Raw genomic sequence first — 21,270 nt, 5'->3', positions numbered from 1 at the left:
TTCTTCTTGGCTGACTTGAGAGTATGAATGCGATATACGAATTGCTTGGAACCATCTTGGGATGACCGAGAAGGATACAATGGACGCTTATTGCGAGAGATTCTGGAGCTCTTTTATACCCGCCTCTTCATTCAAGAAGATCTCGTTCAAGGAACAAATTGAGCGGTTTATCTTGGGTCTTCCTACAGAGATCCGAGATCACTGCTTGGAACAGAAGTCAGCTTCCATTCAGGAGTTGATGAGTCATGCGAAACGGGGTTTTGCCATTCACTCTGGCAGTTTGACCTACCCCACTGATGAGATCATGACACAAAGAGCCGAACAGACTTCGACAAATGAAAGTAGAAAGAGGAAGAGCAACTCGGAAAAGAAGGATGCATGACCCAAGCTCAATCCTCAGGAGAGAGCTCACTACATCAAGGAAGGGAAGTGCTTTGGATGCGGGGAAACTGGACATATCTCCGCAAAGTGCCCTAAAAAGGCACAGAAAGAACAGAACGACAAGGACGACGAAAGGCCTGAGATTTCGAGAGCAGCTGAGGAACGTGGAAGAAAAGGCAAGATGAAAACAGGATTGGTTCTAGATTGCGTGGGTACCGATCCCAGCATGTTGGACGAGAGTACAGAACTTTGCCGAGCTTGGGGCAAAGTGAAAGACCAAGAAGCCTTGATCTTCTTTGATGGAGGAGCCAAGGCCAACTTCATTTCACCGGAATTGGCGGCATGGCTCGAGATCACTCCCAATCGGATGGGACCACTTGCAGAGGCAGTCCTAGCGGCACCCGGCAGGGACGTAGCCATTACACTTGTCATTGGCAAACTTCAGTTGCATTGTCAGGGGTATTTGGGGCATGAGGAATTTTACATAATGCCTTTGGAAGGTTGTGATGTTCTCTTGGGAATTCCCTGGTACCACAAGAACAACGCCGTGGTCGACTAGCGGGCGAGGAAAGCGACATTAACCACAGAGAAGGGCAGAACCATTGTACTTGACATTAAACTTAAGGGCGAGTCTGTTCCTATTGTATCGGCTTCGGCCATTTCAAAGTTAATGAAATCCAGTCTGTTTGTTTACTCGATCTTTATGAAAGAGTTGAGTGATGAGGATAGGACAAATATGTCTGAACTTGATAAAGAACGCCAATATTTTCTCCACTTGTAAGGTGCAGCGGAAGTGAATGTTTGAACTTTGCTCAAGATGAGTGCTCCGAACTGTGCTCAAGGTTCCTTGTACTTACGGAAGGGAGAGCCTTCCGTTCCTTTAGTGACAGTGCAATGGACACAAACAAAGTGAATGGACACAGTGAATGGAAGTGCATGAGACTGAGAGAGAGAGAAGAGAATAAGACACTGGAGATGTTGTCAAACCCTCCTCCAAGGGCCCCACTCTCGATGGCGAGAGTGGTCTACTATTGATTGCACAATCTGATACAATGATGCTGATGCAAGTCTAATGGCTATGTCGATGTCGACGGTGTGGACGAGAGGACGAGACTATGGCTTAAAACTGAGTGCTTGGGAAGCTTCTTGTCGGGTTGTCTTTTCTTGCTTGGAATGGTTGAATCTGCTGGCTTCTATCGGCTGAATTTACTGATGAAAAACGCTGATATGGCTGAGGTAAAAACGCTGAGTTTTGCTGGGGTTTCCTTGCTGAATGGGCTGCTGCAATCACTGCTGAAAATGCTGTACAGCAGGTTGTTTGTAGGTGCTGATGGGGTTGCTTGAAGTTGCTGCTACACTGTGCACTTGATGGCTGAAATCGCCCTTGCTGAAAACGCTGGCTGGCTGCTATAAAACGCTGAAAGCGCTGGCTGAAAACGCTACACAGCAGGGTTACCAAAACGCTAATGAAGAGGCCTTGTACTGCTGAATTCGCCAAGGCAAGGCAAACGTGATGGGGATGCTTGATGAAAAACGCCAGGCTATGGGGAGGGTCGTCTTGCTGAGAAGGGTCTCTAGAGGGCCTGTTGCACTTGAGTGCCTGATGCTCTCCTTCTTCTTCTGCCAAATAGTGCTAGCCTAGGTTTGCTTATATATTATCTTAGCAAAATTGCCCTACCTAGTTCCCCACAAAAGTCACTTAATAAATAAGTTAAAAAATGTCAAAAATAGGGAAAATAGGTCTATGCACTGTAAAAATGCTACTGATGATACCCGTTCCACTGAAAAGAGACTTGAGTTAGCTCAACACTTTGTGGAACATCTATACAAATTATATGGTTTGCCCGAGGAAATTGTCAGTGATCGTGATCCAAAATTCCCAGGCATTTTTGGCGAACGGTCTTCTAGAAATTGGAGACTCTTTTGTGCATGTCGTTTTCCGATTATCTTGAAACTGATGGACAAACCGAACGTACAAATCAAACTATGGAGGACATGCTACGAGCGTATGTCTCTCGACGTCAATCCGATTGGGATCGTTATCTCCCGCAGATTGAGTTTGCTTATAACAGTACAAAGCACTCGGCTACTGGCTATAGCCCGTTCATGCTTATGTACGGTTTTGAGCCGAAATCACCAATTTCCATTGGATTTAAGGACATCAAGATGTGATCGGTAGCAGATAAGCTGGCCACCCAGTAGGTGGGAAACCCATAGCCCTGCTTATGCGCACATCGGCGGATTAGAGCATTGAGAAGAAGTATTTGACCATCCGAAACGGACATCTCTGATGCGTCATGGGATGGGTGATATAGAGCACTGCGAAGGAGTTTGGTGAGAAAGGATAGGTGATGGGTATTCCTGACGCGTCACAGGGTGGGTGATGGGAGCATCAGAAAGGAAAGATTCTAGAGTAGGAATTCCGAGTTGAGTTAGAACTGTGCACAAGAAATGAGGCAAGCACTTGCACAAAGATGGGTTCAGAGGAAACTTTGAGGAAATGTAGTTAGTTTCTTTTTGAGAAAACGAGTTGCTTTTAGGGCATGCAGATGCTTTCTCATAAAGGAGTCTATGTTTGCATTGCATCTGTGTATGATACCGCATCCAGGGAGGCTTGGGTTGTGATTGTGTAAGCATTGTTTTCAGCTTATAAGGTTTTACGGAGCTTTTTTGCAGGTTTACACCATTTTTAAGTGTGTCCAGCTGCGCACTCAATAAGTGGGCTGCCCAAGACAAAAAAAGGAGTAGAAATTAGGTGTCCCCACTTTCTCTCTCTTTGTAGCAAAAGAAAAGCAAGCTTTCTCTCTCTAGATTGCGAGCCCCCTTCTCAGCCCTGTTTTCTCCAGGAAGACCCCCTCTATTCTTGCCAGCTGCCAGAAGCTATAAGAGATGTCTCATTTATCGTATTTGATTGATAACTGATTTTTTAGTGTTGTTGTCATGTGACACATCCAACCTATGTGTCCGTGGACAAGCTATAGCATGACCGGGGTTCAGTTTAGTCAAGTCAGTCTAGAATAAGAAGCGATCTGGCACTTTTGTGAGTCTGTTCGCAGAGCGTGCATGTCCAGACACTTAGATTAGATGCATATCCTCTGGTTGCACACAACATGACCATCAGATTCCAGTCAAATCCCACCAGTAGCATTTTTACAGTGCATAGACCTATTTTCCCTATTTTTGACATTTTTCACTTATTGTTTTTAAGTGACTTTTGTTGGAAATTAGGTAGGGAAAATTTACTAAGTTTGTGTATAAGAAAGCCTAGCGCTAGCACTTTCTGGCAGAAGAGGCAGTAGGAGCACTCGCTCAACAGGCAACTTCTCAGCGGAACCCAAGATCCCTAGCGTTTTTGCTCCATTGCAGAAGGCTGGCGTTTTTGGACCAGATCAGCCAGCGTTTTTGTTCTTGCAAGATCCCTGACGATAGCAGACCAAGCAGAAGACTCCCAGAGCAGATAGCAGATTCCCCGCAAGATCATTTTCAGCCTAGCGTTTTTGCATCAACCTAGCAGTCCAGCGTTTTTGCAGATCTTTGCGACAGAACTTCAGATAGCATCAGCGTTTTCAGTTTTCAGCAGTCAGTACCTGCAGTAGAACCCCCGAACCTCACAGATCTCACCTTCCCGCATTAGATCCTCGCCGCACGGTGAAATCCATCAAGGTTTACAGTTTCAGCCCGGAAAACGCAGATTCCAGCAGCTGCGTTTTCAGCGCGTCGTCGTTGCATCGTCGTCATCGACATCTAGTCAGAATTCAGCGGATAAAGATTTGCAGATTTCAGCCTTTAGCATTTTTAGATTTCAGCCCGTCTCGTTTTCGTCCTCATCGTCGGCAAGTCCAAGCATTGTAGAGATTTGTGCAATCATAAGTAAACCGCTCTCGCCATAGAGAGTGGGGCCTTCGGAGGAGGGTTTGGCAACATTCTGATGTCGTATTCTTCTCTCTCTATCTCTCAGTCTCAGCACCTTCATTCACAGTGTCTATTCACTTTATTTATGTCCATTGCACTCTCTCACTAAAGGAACGGAGAGCCTTCCGTAAGTAAAAGGAACCTTGAGCATAGTTCGGAGCACTCATCTTGAGCAAAGTTCAACATTCACTTCCGCTGCACCTTACAATTGTGGGTAATGAACGATCAAATTCGGGTATTGGCACGTCTCCAAAGCTTCGTTTCAACTAGATCAGTCGGCTTCTTGAAGTCACTATTGACAAAGCCCCTTGGCTCATATGAATCAAAGAACACTATCATCACTACTCTCTCTCTATTCAATTACCGATCCGTAGGAAATGTGGGTAGAGTTGGAATCTTGATTGGTTGATCTTGAACATTGGAGTAGAACTGCAACCAATCTTACATGGCTCATTTGTACAAAGCGAGTGAGAATGTATTCCATGAGGGCTCACGCAATAAGTGATAGGAACCACTTAAACTCAAGTGTAAAGAAGGGCCTCTAATTTTTGCCATCAACTTAGTATAAATAAAGAAATTAAATATTTTGCTATTTGTTTCATCATTGGAAATTGCCTTGGGTACTTTTTCATCATATACTGAATTCTTTTTGAAGATGTCACCAGTATCCATTGTTAAAGAAAACTTGGGCATCTTAATCAGTTAGGACCGGTTGAAAAGAAGAAGCTTTTTGAAATTTGTTAATAACAATATCAAATCAGCCCCATGAGAGTGAAAATCAGCTAGCTACCAGCCATGTTGTCACGTGCTAATGGCTCTATTGGCCACGTGGACATGCTTCATTGACTTCCAAAGACAATTTTCCACCTATCCACAGATAGGAGTGTCTAGAATCCTAGGAGGATTAGTAACGGCAATTTTGTGAGCCTATTTGCAAGGCCTGCATGTCCGGACGAGTCCATTAGATTAGATTTTCCAGTTTTGGAAGCCTCTTGCATAAATGGATTGTACAAGCGTTTTGACATCTAGTGTTACATTACAGTGGGCATCTGGCATGACATGTATGTAGTTTTAGGTTAGAGGAATCCAATGAGCCATTCCCCGCGTCAATCGGATTCCTAAATCGGCAGATGTGCAACAATTTCACTCAGAAACTCAGCCTTGGTCAAACTTATTAATAAATTATTTTAATGATTTATTTTAGAAGAATTTCACAGAGGTTTTGCCGTACCTAAGCCTTAAGGAGTTTATATTTCATTAGATGCAGCAAGCGCTACCATTCAGCCCTGACGCTTTGTAGAAGGCAGCCCAGCCTAGCGTTTTTGCTCCAAACCAGCCCTGGCGTTTTGCTCCAGATCAGTCCTAGCGTTTTGGAGCCAGATCAGCCAGCGTTTGTGCATGCTCAGCCCTAGCGCTAGCAATGCCCAGCAGATCAGCCAACATTTTTAGTCATGACAGAAACTCAGCTCGCTGAACTTTGTGTTGATGTATGCTTATGTGTGTGTGCGTGTGGTGTGTGTTGTGTTTGGGAGCATATGTTTGTACCTAGTTCTACACCCACTATTGGGCACTGACGACGTTAGTGGGGATGTCGTGGTATTTAGTCAATACTATGCATGATGGAGCTGATGGTTATATTGTCTCGTGGGTGACTACCATGAGGCTATACCTTGCACTTTCCTTCAAGGGTGAATCTGGGTATATCCTGGATTCATCTAGGTATATTTTTTAGTCGTATAGCGGACATGCAAACCTCACATTGTGAAGTTTTCGTCCGAGTTACGACCAGTTGATATTGTGCTAATTCTTTCTATCTTTTGTGTGCGTATGCCCTATCAACTACCTTTTCTTTTGTGCTAATTTTTCCAATTTAACTCTTCTCTTAGTGCTAGGCTTCATTATGGCTGAGTCTGCCCTTGATCTCCGGAGTCATGACAGAAACTCAGCTCGCTGAACTTTGTGTTGATGTATGCTTATGTGTGTGTGCGTGTGGTGTGTGTTGTGTTTGGGAGCATATGTTTGTACCTAGTTCTACACCCACTATTGGGCACTGACGACGTTAGTGGGGATGTCGTGGTATTTAGTCAATACTATGCATGATGGAGCTGATGGTTATATTGTCTCGTGGGTGACTACCATGAGGCTATACCTTGCACTTTCCTTCAAGGGTGAATCTGGGTATATCCTGGATTCATCTAGGTATATAAACATTTTTAGTTTTCAGCCCACTTCCTCGTCGGAGGGGGACGAGATCTGCTAACGCCAGCCATCTAGATGCGGATGTCACAAAGTGATGACGTGGCTACGGGAAGCTGAAACCCTAAAATCCCTGGAAACCCTAAAAACTGCCAAAACCCTAATTTCTGCTGAAACCCTAAATTCTGACAGCAAACCCTAATTTCTGCCGGGGTGCCACGTGGCAGCAGCAGGGCAGCCGGAAATTGCTCCGCAATTTGCGCTGACAGCTTTTGGGCGTTGCTTTTTGAATTCTACGCCATGAAAGAGAGAGAACTTGCTTTTAAAAAAAAAAGAAAAGAGACTCCCTAAGAGAGAGAACTGATGCTTTTGATTTTGAAAGCTTTTGGGGCTCTGCTTTTTGGCCATTCCGTGTACCTTTAAATACATGGAGAGGGCTTCACTTCTCAGAGCATCTGGACGCAGAGTCTGAGAGTGAAACCCTAGCCACACTCTTGTACTTTGATCTGATTAATATAAAAAGAAATACCGAAAGGGGCGCTAGTCTTTGGGGCCAATATCTCTAGGCACGGAACTCCGCCGGGCCAGTGTAAATCTATTGTGATCTGTGACTTGTTTTGAAGTGGTTATTTGGTGTTGTCGCGGTTGATTCTTGACTTGGAGTATCCAAGTCTGTTACAGTGGTATCAGAGCACTGCCGATTTCTCTTCTACGAGAAATCCGATCCCCGAATTTTTTTTACGCGGCACCTATGGCTTCAGGCAATGATCAGTCGACTCCCTCTGCATCTGGAGATGCGGGTAGGGATCACAACGAAGATTCCGGCACGGAGTATGGCCCGCCTAGGCCTACTCAGGTGGAGCAGCAAGAGATGGAGCGTCGTAAATTGATTGATGATGCAACAAAGATGATGCTCAATTTTGCCAGGGACCCGAAAATGGCAAAATATATGAACCAGACCTCTTTGGAAGAGGTACAGATGGAGTGGTAGAGAACCACAAAACCACTCCTGAAACCCGCTCTCAAGAAACCTTCTGCCTCCAAGAAATATACGGAGAAGAAACTGGAGAACGTGGTTGATGCACGGATTGCTCAGCTTTTCGACGTGCAAAAGAAGGACAAAAAGCACGGCAAAAAGCAGAAGAAAGGCACTGACTTCCCGGGATATTTGGGTCGTCGGTCGACATTCGAGAAGGCAAAGAAACTGAAGAAGCGTGTCAAGTTTGAAGGCTTACCCAGTTCTTCTTCTTCTTCTTCTTTTGACAGTTCTTCTAGCTCTTCAAACTCGAGCGAAGAGACAGGAAAGGCAAAAAGCGAAGCAAGAAACAACGCTTCGGAAAGGGCAAGAAAAAGGCAAAGAAGTCTAAGTCTCGCCCAGTGAGTGATACTTCTACAAAGGACTCGTCTACGGACAGTTCAGACTGTGACAACGGAAACTTTTATGCGAACAAGAAGAATTTTTACAAAGCCAACCAGTATGACTTTTTTGAAGATAAAAGCAAGAAAGTCCGAGAGTTTAAGGAAGGTGGCCAAGCACTTAAGTTTGATACTTTTTCGGGATACTCTGATGCTTCGAAGGCTTTGTCTTTTATAGAGCAGTTTGACATCGCTTTCGCGGGAGGACGCTACTCAGAGCACTCCAAGATTCGGAGAGCTGCCTCTTATTTTAAGAGGAATGCTCGCACTTGGTGGTCCACGCTTCTCTTAAGCAAGACTGTGCCAGTTACATGGCTGAAATTCAAGAGGCTTTTTATTTCTTCTTGGTTGACTCAAGAGTTTGAGCGAGATATACGAGCTGCTTGGAACTATCTTCGGATGACCAAGAAAGATACAATCAATGCTTATTGTGAAAGATTCTGGAGCTCTTTTTTGCCCGCCTCTTCATTCAAGAAGATCTCGTTCAGAGAACAGATGGAGCGGTTCACCTTGGGTCTACCCACAGAGATTCGAGATCACTGCTTGGAACAGAAGTCAGCTTTTATTCAGGAGTTGATGAGTCATGCGAAGCGGGGCTTTGCCATTCACTCTGGCAGTCTAACCTACCCCACAGATGAGGCCATGACACAACGAGCCGAACAGACTTTTGGGAATGAAAGTATAAAGAAAAAGAGTAACCCAGAGAAAAAGGATGAACGACCCGGGCTTACTCCTCAGGAGAGAGCTCGCTTCATCAGGGAGGGGAAGTGCTTTGGATGCGGAGAAACTGGACATATCTCCGCAAAGTGCCCTAAAAAGACACAGAAAGAACAAAATGACAAGGACGACGAAAGGCCTGAGAGTTTGAGAGCAGCTGACGACCGTATATGAAAAGGCAAGATGAAAACAAGACTGGTTCCAGATTGTGTGGGTACTGATCCCGACACCATGGATGAGAGTACAGAACTTTGCCGAGCTTGGGGCAAAGTGAAAGATCAAGAGGCCTTGATTTTCTTTGATGGAGGAGCCAAGGCCAACTTCATTTCATCGGAATTGGCGGCGCGGCTCGAGATTACTCCCGATCGGATGGGACCACTTGCAGAGGCAGTTCTAGCGGCACCTGGCAGGGACGTAGCCATTACACCTGTCATTGGCAAACTTCGGTTGCATTGTCAGGGGGCATGAGGACTTCTTTATAATGCCTTTGGAGGGTTGTGATGTTCTCTTAGGGATTCCCTGGTACCACAAGAACAACGCCGTGGTTGATTTTTGGGCAAGGAAAGCGACTTTGACTACAGAAAAGGGCAGAACAATTGTACTTGATATTAAACTGAAGGGCGAGTCTGTCCCTATTGTATCGGCTTCGGCCATTTCAAAATTAATTAAATCCAGTCTGTTTGTTTACTCGATCTTTATGAAAGAGTTGAATGAAGATGATAGGACAAATATGTCTAACCTTGATAAAGAACGCCAAGATTTTCTACACTCACGCCGATTGCTTCTCAGAAGGCCTGCCAGGAGAGTACCACCTGCTCGTCCTGAAGATCATACCATTGATCTGATACCTGGTAGTACACCACCGAACCGGCCACCCTACCGTGTGAGCCGAGCACAGAATGAAGAGATTATGAACCAAGTGAAAGATCTCTTGGAAATGGGTCTTGTCCAGCCTAGTACTTCACCATATTGCTCTCCAGTGTTGTTGGTTTTGAAGAAAGACGGATCTTGGAGAATGTGCATCGATCATAGAGCTCTCAACAAAATCACCATCAAGAACAGATTTCCGATCCTTAGGATCGATGATATACTCGACAGGTTACAGGGATCCTCGTGCTTTAGCAGGATTGACTTGAAGAGTGGATATCATCATATCAGGATCGCATCGGGAGACGTCTACAAGACAGTTTTTCGAACGACTTTTGGGTTATTTGAGTTTTTGGTGATGCCTTTTGGCTTAACCAATGCTCCTGCGACATTTAACCGGATGATGGATAGGATTTTTTGAGAGTACAGGCTATTTGTTGGCACTTTCTTTGACGACATCATTGTTTTCTCCAAGAATGAGGCAGAACACAGAGATCATCTGCTTCAAGTCTTTCAGGCATTACGAGATCCACATTAGTGATTAATGCTACGAAAAGTGAATTTTTCCTACTAGAGATACATTTTTTGGGACACATTGTGTCAACAGCAGGAGTGCAAATGAACCCGGCCAAGATAGAGACTATCCGTGATTGGCCCGACTTGAGAAATGTCCACGAAGTTAGAAGCTTCTTGGGACTGTGTTCGTACTATAGGCGGTTCATACGAAAGTTTGCAGAGGTTGCTTCTCGTTTGCATATCTTGACACAGAAAGGAGTACCTTTCTCGTGGGGACCCATAGAGGTGACTGCCTTTCAGACATTGAAAGAGAAATTGACTACCGGACCTATTTTGACTTTGCCGGACTTGCAGAAGTCATTTGAAGTAAATTGTGATGCTTGTGGTCGTAGTCTGGGTGCGGTCTTGATGCAGGAAGGCCATGTCATAGCTTACGAGAGCCGTTTGTTCTCTAGGCCGGAGATGAGAGCAGAGATTTATGAGAAAGAGCTTTTGGCGGTTATTCATGCTCTTATTCAGTGGCGGCATTACCTACTCGGAGCGGATTTTACTGTCTTTACAGACCATCAGAGTTTGCGCTACTTCTTGTCACAGAAGCAGCTTTCAGAAAAGCAGATGCGGTGGGCGAACATCTTGCCACAGTTCCACTTTCAGATTGTCCATGTGCAGGGACAAAAGAATGTGGTGGTAGATGATTTGTCTCGGAAACCGTTAGTTCTGGCTATTTCCGCGATACATCATAGGAGCTTCGAGGATATGGTCGATCAGTGTGTCACAGATACAGATTTTGCAGATATTTTTACACGGATACGGGATGGGGAGACAGTAGCTGGATACTCCTTTCGGGAAGGCTACTTTATGAAAAAGACTATGTTGTGCGTTACACAGCCGTTGAGGGAAAAGGTTATGACTGAATGCCACTGTCTACCTTTTACCGGTCACCGCGGCATTGCTACCATCATGAAAGGGGTAGAGAGATACTTCTATTGGCCGAGACGCAATAAGGATGTGGAGGAGTTTGTGCGCAGTTGCTTGGTATGCCAGAAGGTCAATTTTGACAAGCATAAGGCACAGTGATTGTGCCTTATGCCTTTACCCATACCCACCCGCCCCTAGGAAAGTATAGCGATGGATTTCATTTTTGATCTCCCGAGAACACAGAGTCGTCACTATGGTATCTGGACTGTTATTGACAGATTTAGCAAACATGCTCATTTTATTCCAGTAAAGAAAATAGTCAAGTCGGATCATTTAGTGAGATTGTTTGTGGCCCAGATTTTTAGATTATGTGGCATGCCTGAGACGATTGTCTCCGACAGAGACCCCAGATTTACGAGTTTGTTTTGGAAGGCAATTTGGGAGAACATTGGCACGCGGTTGCAGTTCTCGTCATCGTTCCACCCGCAGACTGACGGGCAATCTGAGATTGCCAATTCAGTAGTTCTAGATTTATTGAAGTCTTATATCTCAGACCAGAAGACTCAATGGGAAAGATATTTACCTTTGGTGGAATTTTCCTACAATAACACGATACACTCGTCGACGGGGAAGGCGCCATTTGAGATTGTTGAAGGTGCTGCGAAGGTTCCACCCTTCCTGAGCACGAAAGATGAGATCTTCGAAGCGGATGAATACACGCGAGATCTGGATACGGCTTTCGCCAAGGTTCACGAGACTTTGCAGAAGTCTCAAGATCGATAGAAAAAGGCAGCGGATCGCCATCGGGGCGACATGAAATTGAAGGAGGATGATTGGGTGCTCTTACGTTTTGAGAAGGCACGCCTATGAAAGAAAAAGGGAAAGGAGAGGCTTTTTCCAAAGCTTAGTATGCGATACTACGGCCCTTTCCAGAGTACTGAAAAGATAAATCATGTCTCCTTCCGATTGAAAGTGCCAGATATTTGGAGGATTCACAATGCATTTCATGTGAGTCTCTTGAAACCTTTTAAAGGTGATGTGCCCGATGATGGGGAGCCTGATGAGCAACCCGAAGTGGAAGAAAACGAGGAGATCCTTGTTCCTGAACAGATTTTGGCACATAAGGATATGAAGAATAAGGGTAAAGTCCGAAGGCGGTTCTTGATTAAGTTCAAGAATTATCCTGCACTTGATGCAAAGAGGATGGAGGAGGAGGACCTAGCAGATACTCCTCAGATCGTGAAACTTTACCTCGATGCTTTTGATTTAGCATAGTCTACTCCAAATGGAACCCAGAATTCAGCTTGGCCGGAGATCTGGTGCAGTGGGATGCACAAGAGGGGAGTCACTCCACTCCTTTGTCAACAGATGCCCTGATTTAGATACTAGAGTCACTGATGTCTCTTTGAACTTTAGGGATACTGAGAGCTGACAGTATTCTGCTGTATGACTTTATGAAATGGAATTCTTGATAATGATACTGATTTGTTCTTGACTTCTTGTGAGTGCAGGAACTGATAGACGAAATGACTGCAGCATTTTGGTATGATTGATCTCGAATAGACATGGTTGCAATAGGGGTTAGTCAATCGGACATCGATGAGGTCCCGATTGGACCTAGATGTGATTGCTAGCTACATTGCCGATAAATCATGGTCTAAGATCCGAATGAATGTTGAATGTCATGTGATGTCCTGTGATGTCTGTTGATGTCCTATGTCGTGTGATGTGATTGTCGTTTTGGTACATGTGCTAGATGTGTGTTCCTAGTACGTCGGTACTAACAGTCAGTGTCTGCTAAGACGGTTTATGGCTTTTGTCGGTTTTGCAGGCGTAATCGTAGTCGATTACAATGCTTTCAAGAGGGGGGTATGTCACAAAGTGATGACGTGGCTATGGGAAGCTGAAACCCTAAAATCGTTGCAAACCCTAAAAACTGCCAAAAACCCTAATTTCTGCTGAAACCGTAAATTCTGACAGCAAACCCTAATTTCTGCCGGGGTGCCACGTGGTGGCAGGAGGGCAGTACGGATTTCTGGAAATTGTGCTGCAATTTGCGCTGACAGCTTTTGGGCGTTGCTTTTTGAATTCTACGCCATGAAAGAGAGAGAACTTGCTTTAAAAAAAAAAAAAGAGAGACTCTAAGAGAGAGAGAACCGATGCTTTTGATTTTGAAAGCTTTTGGGGCTTTGCTTTTTGGGCATCCCTTGTACTTTTAAATACGTGGAGAGGGCTTCACTTCTCAGAGCATTTGGACACAGAGTCTGAGAGTGAAACCCTAGCGACACTCTTGTACTTTGATCTGATTAATATAAAAAGAAATACCGAAAGGGGTGCCAGTCTTTGGGGCCAATATCTCTAGGCACGGAACTCCGCCGGGCCAGTGTAAATCTATTGTGATCTGTGACTTGTTTTGAAGTGGTTATTTGGTGCTGTCGCGGTTGATTCTTGACTTGGAGTATCCAAGTCTGTTACAACGGTCCAATACTCTGGCAGCTCATTGAGCCCCTCGATCATTCCCTCGCCTCATCGAGTGCTCCCATTGCTGCCCATCATCAGCATCATCGAGATCTGCGTTTTCAGCCCTTCATTCCTCTCACAACTAGAGTGCAAATCAGCCCCAATTCTACCCCTTGGTGGCCATCCGCAATCCCACATCGAGACAGATCCAAAGGTGCATCAAATCAGCCCCGGACGTGCTTCATCTCGAAGAGTTATTGTGGGGACATTCCCCATTGAAGGCCGTAGAGTGTAACTTGGCAACGGTGTCGGGGGCCCTTGAGAGGGTTGGTCGGGACTTGCCATCGGGTGTCATTCTCCTCTTCTCTCTCTCTCTCTAGACATCTCTACCTCTCTCTCATTCCCTCTCAAGGGAAATAAAAGGAACCATCATTCAAGCTAAGAAGCAATCATTAGCGCTAGGAAGAAGTAAATATTTGTGGAAGTGTAAAACCTAGATCTTCACCAATTCAATTCAGCTGCACTTGACACATGTACTCCACTCTGCTGCCAAAAACCAGCCTTGGAAACTCGCACAGATCACCAATCCGCCTCGAGAGCACGTCGTGGCTCTGATACCATGTCAAGGTGCAACAGAAAAGATGAATAGGATGACATCAAGTCTGCAAACAGTCAAGAAGGAATCTCTCGATCACGGGCAGCCACACGAATTTTCACGACGACACGATCAAACCTCATGCAATCCCACATCGAGACGGATCCAAAGGTGCATCAAATCAGCCCCGGACGTGCTTCATCTCGAAGAGTTATTGTGGGGACATTCCCCATTGAAGGCCGTAGAGTGTAACTTGGCAACGGTGTCGGGGGCCCTTGAGAGGGTTGGTCGGGACTTGCCATCGGGTGTCATTCTCCTCTTCTCTCTCTCTCTCTAGACATCTCTACCTCTCTCTCATTCCCTCTCAAGGGAAATAAAAGGAACCATCATTCAAGCTAAGAAGCAATCATTAGCGCTAGGAAGAAGTAAATATTTGTGGAAGTGTAAAACCTAGATCTTCACCAATTCAATTCAGCTGCACTTGACACATGTACTCCACTCTGCTGCCAAAAACCAGCCTTGGAAACTCGCACAGATCACCAATCCGCCTCGAGAGCACGTCGTGGCTCTGATACCATGTCAAGGTGCAACAGAAAAGATGAATAGGATGACATCAAGTCTGCAAACAATCAAGAAGGAATCTCTCGATCACGGGCAGCCACACGAATTTTCACGACGACACGATCAAACCTCATGCAAGTAATCCCCGAATTGTGGACAACCCTCTGCTTGTGCGGTAGAGAGCCTAGTGCAACATGGTGCACCTTCTTGTGTAGAACCTCCCAAGAGATCAATCCATGGTGGAGAGAGGGGGTGATGAGAGAGGGAGAGCAGATTGCAGCCAAAGAGAGAGAAAATGTTGCTAGGCAAAAGAGCTAGAGATTGCGATCCAAATCTTGAAACAATAGAGAGAGAAAAACGTTGCCAAGTGGAGAAAGAGTGCAACCCAAAAATGCTGGCTATACTACATACAACACCAACAAATTACAAGAGGGAGGGGCTTTTTAAATAGGGGGCCAATCTACCGGACCTCCCTCAAAATAACCCCCGACCCAAAATTGGGGGGGGGGGGATATATCACGTCACCATAAAAACTGACACCCAGCGTAAATATGCCACTTGGCATAATTAAGCCACATCATCAAGGTGACGCAGGTGAAAATTGCAGTATACACTTTGATCGCCGGGAAACTTACGAACAAGGGTCATGCCTCATGCCAGCCTACTGGGAAGATACATGACCTATATTCACTTGGAGGTAAGAGCGTTAACTCAAAGCAACGAAGTGAATCCTACAATTCATCCACTATCTATGTTCTCTTAGAGGTAAGAGCATTGGTTCCATAACTAATTGATTATAGGACTACCCTAACTAAAGTATTGAGCCTACTTGGAGGTAAGAATGTCATCTCATAAGAACAAGGAGGTTTTATGTCAATGCCATAGGGATATTTCTTTATTGATTGTCGATCACAAAGTACAACTCCTTGAGGGTCCAGCTGTTTGAGACTTTGTGTCCAGATGCTCTCTAGAGTGGCCCCCCAAAGACTCTTATAAATAGTACAAGGGTTGCCAAAAAGCAGAGCCCCAAAGCTCTCATCCAAAAGCATTAGTCTCCAAAAACATCCGCTCTCAAAAGCATGGCACCAAAAGCTTTGAATCCCAAGTGCTGCCATCAGCAGATTTGTGCTGGCCTGCCACACCAGCATGTCAATGCAATTTATGGAAAATAACAGCCAGCCTTTACGCTTTGCCTGTTTAGGGTTTAGGCATGCTCTTCAAGCCAGCCAGCCTTTATGCTTTGCCTGTTTAGGGTTTAGGCATGCTCTTCAAGCCAGCCAGCCTTTATGCTTTGCCTGTTTAGGGTTTAGGTCCCTCGTCCATGCTCTTCAAGTTGGTAGGGGTTAGGTTTTTAAAACCCTAAACCCCTAGGCCATAGTTTAGTCCTCTTGGCCAATTTGTTTACATTGGGCATGCCATGTCACAAATTTGTGACATCTTCTATGTCCACATGGAGACAAGAACAAATGCACATAACAACCAAGGGACCCTATACATACAATGAACATTGTGCTATATTTCTTGGCTTACTTAGAAATAAGAGCATGTACCCAAACAACCAACTAGGCTTACTTAATAGTAAGAGCATACTCATTTTTTTCTAAGCCTACCATATAAATGTTAACCATATGCACTAAGCAAACAAATAATTCTAGGCCTACTTAGAAATAAGAGCATATGTACTTCCGTTAGTTTGAGATTTTATATTGAAGAGATGGGTGCCTGATGTCATTACATGCAGATCAAAAGGGAGATTTCAATCATGAAGCTAGTCAGACATCCTCATGTCGTTCGTCTTCACGAGGCAAGTATCTTTCTTGTTATTTTCATTTAAATCAGGCTGAATTAGCTATGTTTTTGCTGGTTTGCATATAACGTTCACAGAAGTCATTTTCTCTTCAGGTGCTGGCAAGTAGGACTAAAATTTACATCATATTGGAGTTTGTGACTGGCGGAGAGTTGTTTGATAAAATCGTGAGTAGGTCTTTCATCAACAACCTACAGTTTTTTGTACTTAGGTTTCTTTGCACAGGGTCACCAAGCGACTTTTTTTTATTCAATTACATTTAACACCTCGCTTTTGAAATTTAACCATGCTACTAACTCACCAGGTACATCAAGGAAGGCTAAGCGAGAATGAAGCTCGCAGATATTTTCATCAACTAATAGATGCTGTAGACTACTGTCACAGCAAGGGTGTATGTCATAGAGATTTGAAGGTTGTAAATGAACATCTTTAAGCTGTACTCAGAGCAAGAAAATTGAATCCTGATAACACATATTTTGATGTAGCCAGAGAATCTTCTTTTGGATTCACAAGGAAATCTGAAAATTTCGGATTTTGGTTTGAGTGCACTACCACAACAGACAAGAGTAAGTAACCTAAATTACTCATCAATTGAAGAATTAGGTCTATTTTTCCTTTCTTCTGCTTTGAATGAATGTGAGCAAGATCACCCTTGTGACATACTTGGGCTTGTGACATTTCAGGCAGATGGGCTTCTGCATACGACCTGTGGTACTCCCAACTATGTTGCCCCCGAAGTATTTCCTAGATTACTTCTCATTTGACGTTTAAAAGGATTATGGAAGTATCTCAAAATTTTAAAATTAGGTTTCACAGTCAGTCTTGTCAATAGGCAAGGAAGCCACAGTGGCTGTTATAACCTGTGAAAGTAGTAATTGTCTAAATTTATTTTGGATCATGCAGCATACATACATAAGTGGCATGATTCCATGCTTATACATGTTTCTGTTGTTGAGTTGCAGTCTGATGGATGACTTGTGTTAATTTTTAAAAGGTCCTCAGCAACAAGGGATATACTGGTGCTGTAGCAGATATTTGGTCTTGTGGAGTTATATGTTATGTGCTGATGGCTGGCTTCCTTCCTTTTGATGAGCCTGACTTGGCAACACTTTATCGAAAGGTTTTGAAGCTCAAATAAGATTGCCCAGTCAAACCCAAGCATTGGTTTTTCTATATAACTTTGTCATATTGCTGGAGTCAGGTTAATGCTGCAGAGTTTTCGTGCCCAACTTGGTTTTCCCCTGGTGCCAAGTCCCTCATTTACAAGATACTAGAACCAGATCCTCAAAAAGTGAGTGTAAGGAGAAAAATTGTTTTTCCTTTTGAAACGTGCTGCCTTTGTTCTGTTTTTCTTTGGGTAGCTTTGGCACTTAATTGAGCTTTGACCTTGGCTTAAGCCCTTTTTATTTGAAGAAGCGAAAAACGGAGTAAAGTTACATAGTTGCTACTTGCTTGTCTGTTTTGCAGCGAATCAGTATCCCTGGTATTCGGAATGACGAGTGGTTCAAAAAGAACTACACTCTTGTGAGGTTGTATGAAGATGAGGACATCAATTTAGATGACATCCAAGCAGTTTTTGATGATTCAGAGGTAATAACAAGTCCAGTCCGGTGTTTTGTCTATGTGTTTTCAATCAAATGGACTTTTGTGATACCTTTCCATGCCTCAATTGGCTCACGTTTGTGGCAGGAGAAATTTGTTAACGACCAAAGAGATTCTGTTGACTTGGGTCCATATACAATGAATGCCTTTGAGCTGATTACATTGTCACAAGGTTTCAACCTTTCTGCATTATTTGATAGAAGACAGGTAAACTCATAATAGAAGGTCTGCTTTTTGATAGATATAGAGGATACATTATGTATAACTGGCCGTTCTTGCCTTGAAGGATCACGTGAAACGTCAAACTAGATACATTTCAAGATGTCCAGCCAAACAAATCATGACGAAAATGGAAGCAGTAGCAAAAAAGATGGGGTTCAATGTTCAAACACGTGGCTACAAGGTACCTAATACTTGCATGATACTTTTTTCTTTTTTGCGCAAAAAAGATCCTTCTATTTGTTTTTAAATTGCTCGGCTACATCTCCCCTATCAAGAGGGTACACAATAGAAAAGACAAGGGAGACTCCTTGTTAGGGTTTTGGGTTGTAGCCTATGCTTGTGTGTAACTACTAACACCTCTTGTCTACTGGGATTCATAGGTGGCATAGAACCATGTGGTAGCATGTGGAAAAGGCACCTAAGGGGTGTGGGTACCCATGGGGATCATTACTAGAGGGTGTGGACTTACCTAGAAATAGTTAAGGGGCTCCTAAATTGCCTTGACCCACGAGTTTGCAAGTGATTTGGGCCCTCTATGCGATGTCATGCATGATGCCCGATGAGATGCCTACACTAGCTCTATATAATGAGTCTTTTGTACACACTTTTAATCAATCAATCAAGTTTGTGTCTACATTCTACTCCACTTTCTTTTGTGCATTACACCATTATCACTAGCATGTTAACATTATGAATGGCTCTAATCTACCCTCCCTAAACATTTCATATTGTATCGGAGCCACAAGTGTGGTTAGCAATTCCTAATCACAAATTTGATCCTAAACTTCTCTCTTTGCTTAGTTATAATCTACACACTAATTTACTTCTTTCATTTGGGATATGTTCATGGCAATACCATTGAGCCACCACCCTTTCAATTGAATTTGATCAAACGCTTGATTAATATTTGTGCTTTCTCCAATAAGCTCACTAATCGAGCATCTTGATTGCATGAGTACATAATCAGCTGTGTGTGTGTGTGTGTGTGTCTCCAATTCACATTCCAATAAGCTCTATATATTGAGCAATCGTTTATGTATGTAGTCTGCATTTATCAAGTGTATGATTAGCCCTTTGCATAATCTATCCATTGAGCTATTAGCCACTCCATTTGGAGGCGATTTGCTATCTCAATTATAGTGGGAGATTAAGGTTTTTTTGGCAGTTTATTGTGTGCAATTTAAGTGTTTTTTCTTTTTTACTTGATTTCATTGCATAGTCAGGAGCCCAATTTCAAATATCAAGTGTGTGCTCACGACTTTCAACTCAAGCTTTTGATTGAGCTCATCCACATATTTGTTGAGCGAAGTATCACAAATTGTCAGGGCAATGGAATTGAAATGGTGCAGATGTAGGTTTTTTACTTCCACAAATCCGTTACCTCCTTTCCTTGTGTTTGATTCTTTTTAGCTTGAATGATGGTTCCTTTTACTTTCCTTGTAAAGAGAGAGAGAGAGAGAGAGAGAGAGAGAGAGAGAGAGAGAGAGAGAGAGAGAGAGAGAGAGACGCGATTGGGTCCCAACCAACCCTCTCAAGGGCCCCCCATACCACTGCCGATGTGGTATTTGCTTTTGATTGCATAAATGGAATGTATACACATGCAATACCTCAAGTGCAAACTCGACTCGAATGGTGAATGTCGTCGTGGTAACTCCTCAAGACGAGGCACCTCTGGGGTGGATTTGATGCACCTTTGGATCCTTCTCGAGGTGGGATTTTGGATGGCCACCAAGGGGTAGATTTGGGGCTGAATTGCGTTCCCGATGTGAGAGGAATGAAGGGTTGAAAATGCAGATCTCGACGATGCTGATGATGGACACCAAAGGGAGCACTCGATGTCAGCGAGGGAATGGCCAAGGAGAGGCTCGATGGGCTGTCGACGTACCGGATTGCAACAGGAATGTCGCGAACACGGATCAAGGTGGTAAGGTATGTAAGGTACGGTATGCATTCGGTACGACCTATACGTAGTACCGAATGGATAGAGTTGATAGGTACGTAAAATTCATAAGCCAAAAACCTACAATACGATGTGTACTTGATAAAAATTCATAAGCATCACTTTAAGGATGTTAATTCACTATTCTACAAACCAAGGCAAAGCTTTTATATGAGTTCCTAGTCGTGCTTGCCCTCCTATATTCACCACCGCAATGACATTCGTGTGTGCTCTATAGATGCAAGTTGTATCGAAATGTCTACAAATTAGGCCCTGGGATAAGGCTAAAGAAGGGCAAACCAAAAATTGCCGATGCAATAGGATTTTTTTCCACACATAACCCACAGGACCACCCCCCGAAACCACCACCACACCCTCCAAAAAAAAAAAAAACGCATACGGTACGAATCCGTACGGTAAGGTATTGTACGGATGTATGTACGTAAGGATCCATATGTACGTACGGATCCTACCTTGACGCAGATCCAAGCCGCTTTCTGGCGATAGAAAGGGCTGAAATCTGAAAGCGCTGATGCTGATCTGCTGTAGGGGGAAACGCTAGGCTGATCTGGTGTCTTGAAGGCAAATCGCTAGGACTGAATATCTGCAGCTGCAAGCGCTAGCTGATGGCTGCAAAAATGCTCGCCGAATTGTTTTAAAATGCTGGCGTTGCTAGGTGAAATCGTCGCACATCTGCCGACCTAGGAATCCGATTGACGCGGGGAATGGGTCATTGGATTTCCCTAACCTAAAATGACATGCACGTCATGTCAGATGCCCACCATATTGTAACCACACCTGTCAAAACGCTTGTTCAATCCATTTATGCAAGAGGATTCAAAAACTGGAAAACCTAATCTAATGGACTCGTTTGGACAGAGCTCAATCCTCTGGTCTTTTAGTAGTAGCTCAAAGGATTTGTTTGTGTTCTTAGGTTTCTTTTTGGGTGGAAGTCAAGCCATAAGAAGCTCTTCAAAAGTCTTCAAAGGCATTCAATGCACGTGTGAAAGCCCCCCTTCAAAACTTTTTTTTTTGACTTTTGTTGTGGGCACAAGGGGCCACACACACAAAGCCCATTTGGACTGCTCGTCAGTCTGTCCGCGCCTGCCCGGAATCCTACCCGTCATTGCCCGACCTGACTACGCCTGCCCAAGCTGACTC

The 21,270-nt window shown here is 44.1% G+C and overlaps 1 protein-coding gene across 3 annotated transcripts in view; it reads left to right on the top strand.

Moving 5' to 3' along the window:
* LOC147439983 (CBL-interacting protein kinase 24-like) overlaps window positions 1–21,270 on the top strand; it is a 133,707-nt gene that overhangs the window by 41,159 nt on the left and 71,278 nt on the right. For all 3 annotated transcript variants that reach the window (XR_015184674.1, XM_086485688.1, XM_086485686.1), the window contains 10 exons: window positions 16,281–16,343; window positions 16,442–16,513; window positions 16,651–16,758; window positions 16,832–16,912; window positions 17,030–17,083; window positions 17,341–17,466; window positions 17,548–17,637; window positions 17,814–17,936; window positions 18,036–18,155; window positions 18,235–18,351. Coding sequence is in view for 2 of the 3 variants with exons in the window: in XM_086485688.1 (XP_086341814.1) it covers window positions 16,281–16,343; window positions 16,442–16,513; window positions 16,651–16,758; window positions 16,832–16,912; window positions 17,030–17,083; window positions 17,341–17,466; window positions 17,548–17,637; window positions 17,814–17,936; window positions 18,036–18,155; window positions 18,235–18,351 (954 nt within the window). In the remaining variant the exon portion in view is untranslated. The remainder of the gene's footprint in view (window positions 1–16,280; window positions 16,344–16,441; window positions 16,514–16,650; window positions 16,759–16,831; window positions 16,913–17,029; window positions 17,084–17,340; window positions 17,467–17,547; window positions 17,638–17,813; window positions 17,937–18,035; window positions 18,156–18,234; window positions 18,352–21,270) is intronic.

The sequence above is a fragment of the Adiantum capillus-veneris genome, chromosome 16 (genome assembly GCF_014529385.1).
Source record: "Adiantum capillus-veneris isolate H3 chromosome 16, ASM1452938v2, whole genome shotgun sequence".
Taxonomy (NCBI): domain Eukaryota; kingdom Viridiplantae; phylum Streptophyta; class Polypodiopsida; order Polypodiales; family Pteridaceae; genus Adiantum; species Adiantum capillus-veneris.
This window is presented reverse-complemented; position numbering and strand designations above follow the sequence as displayed.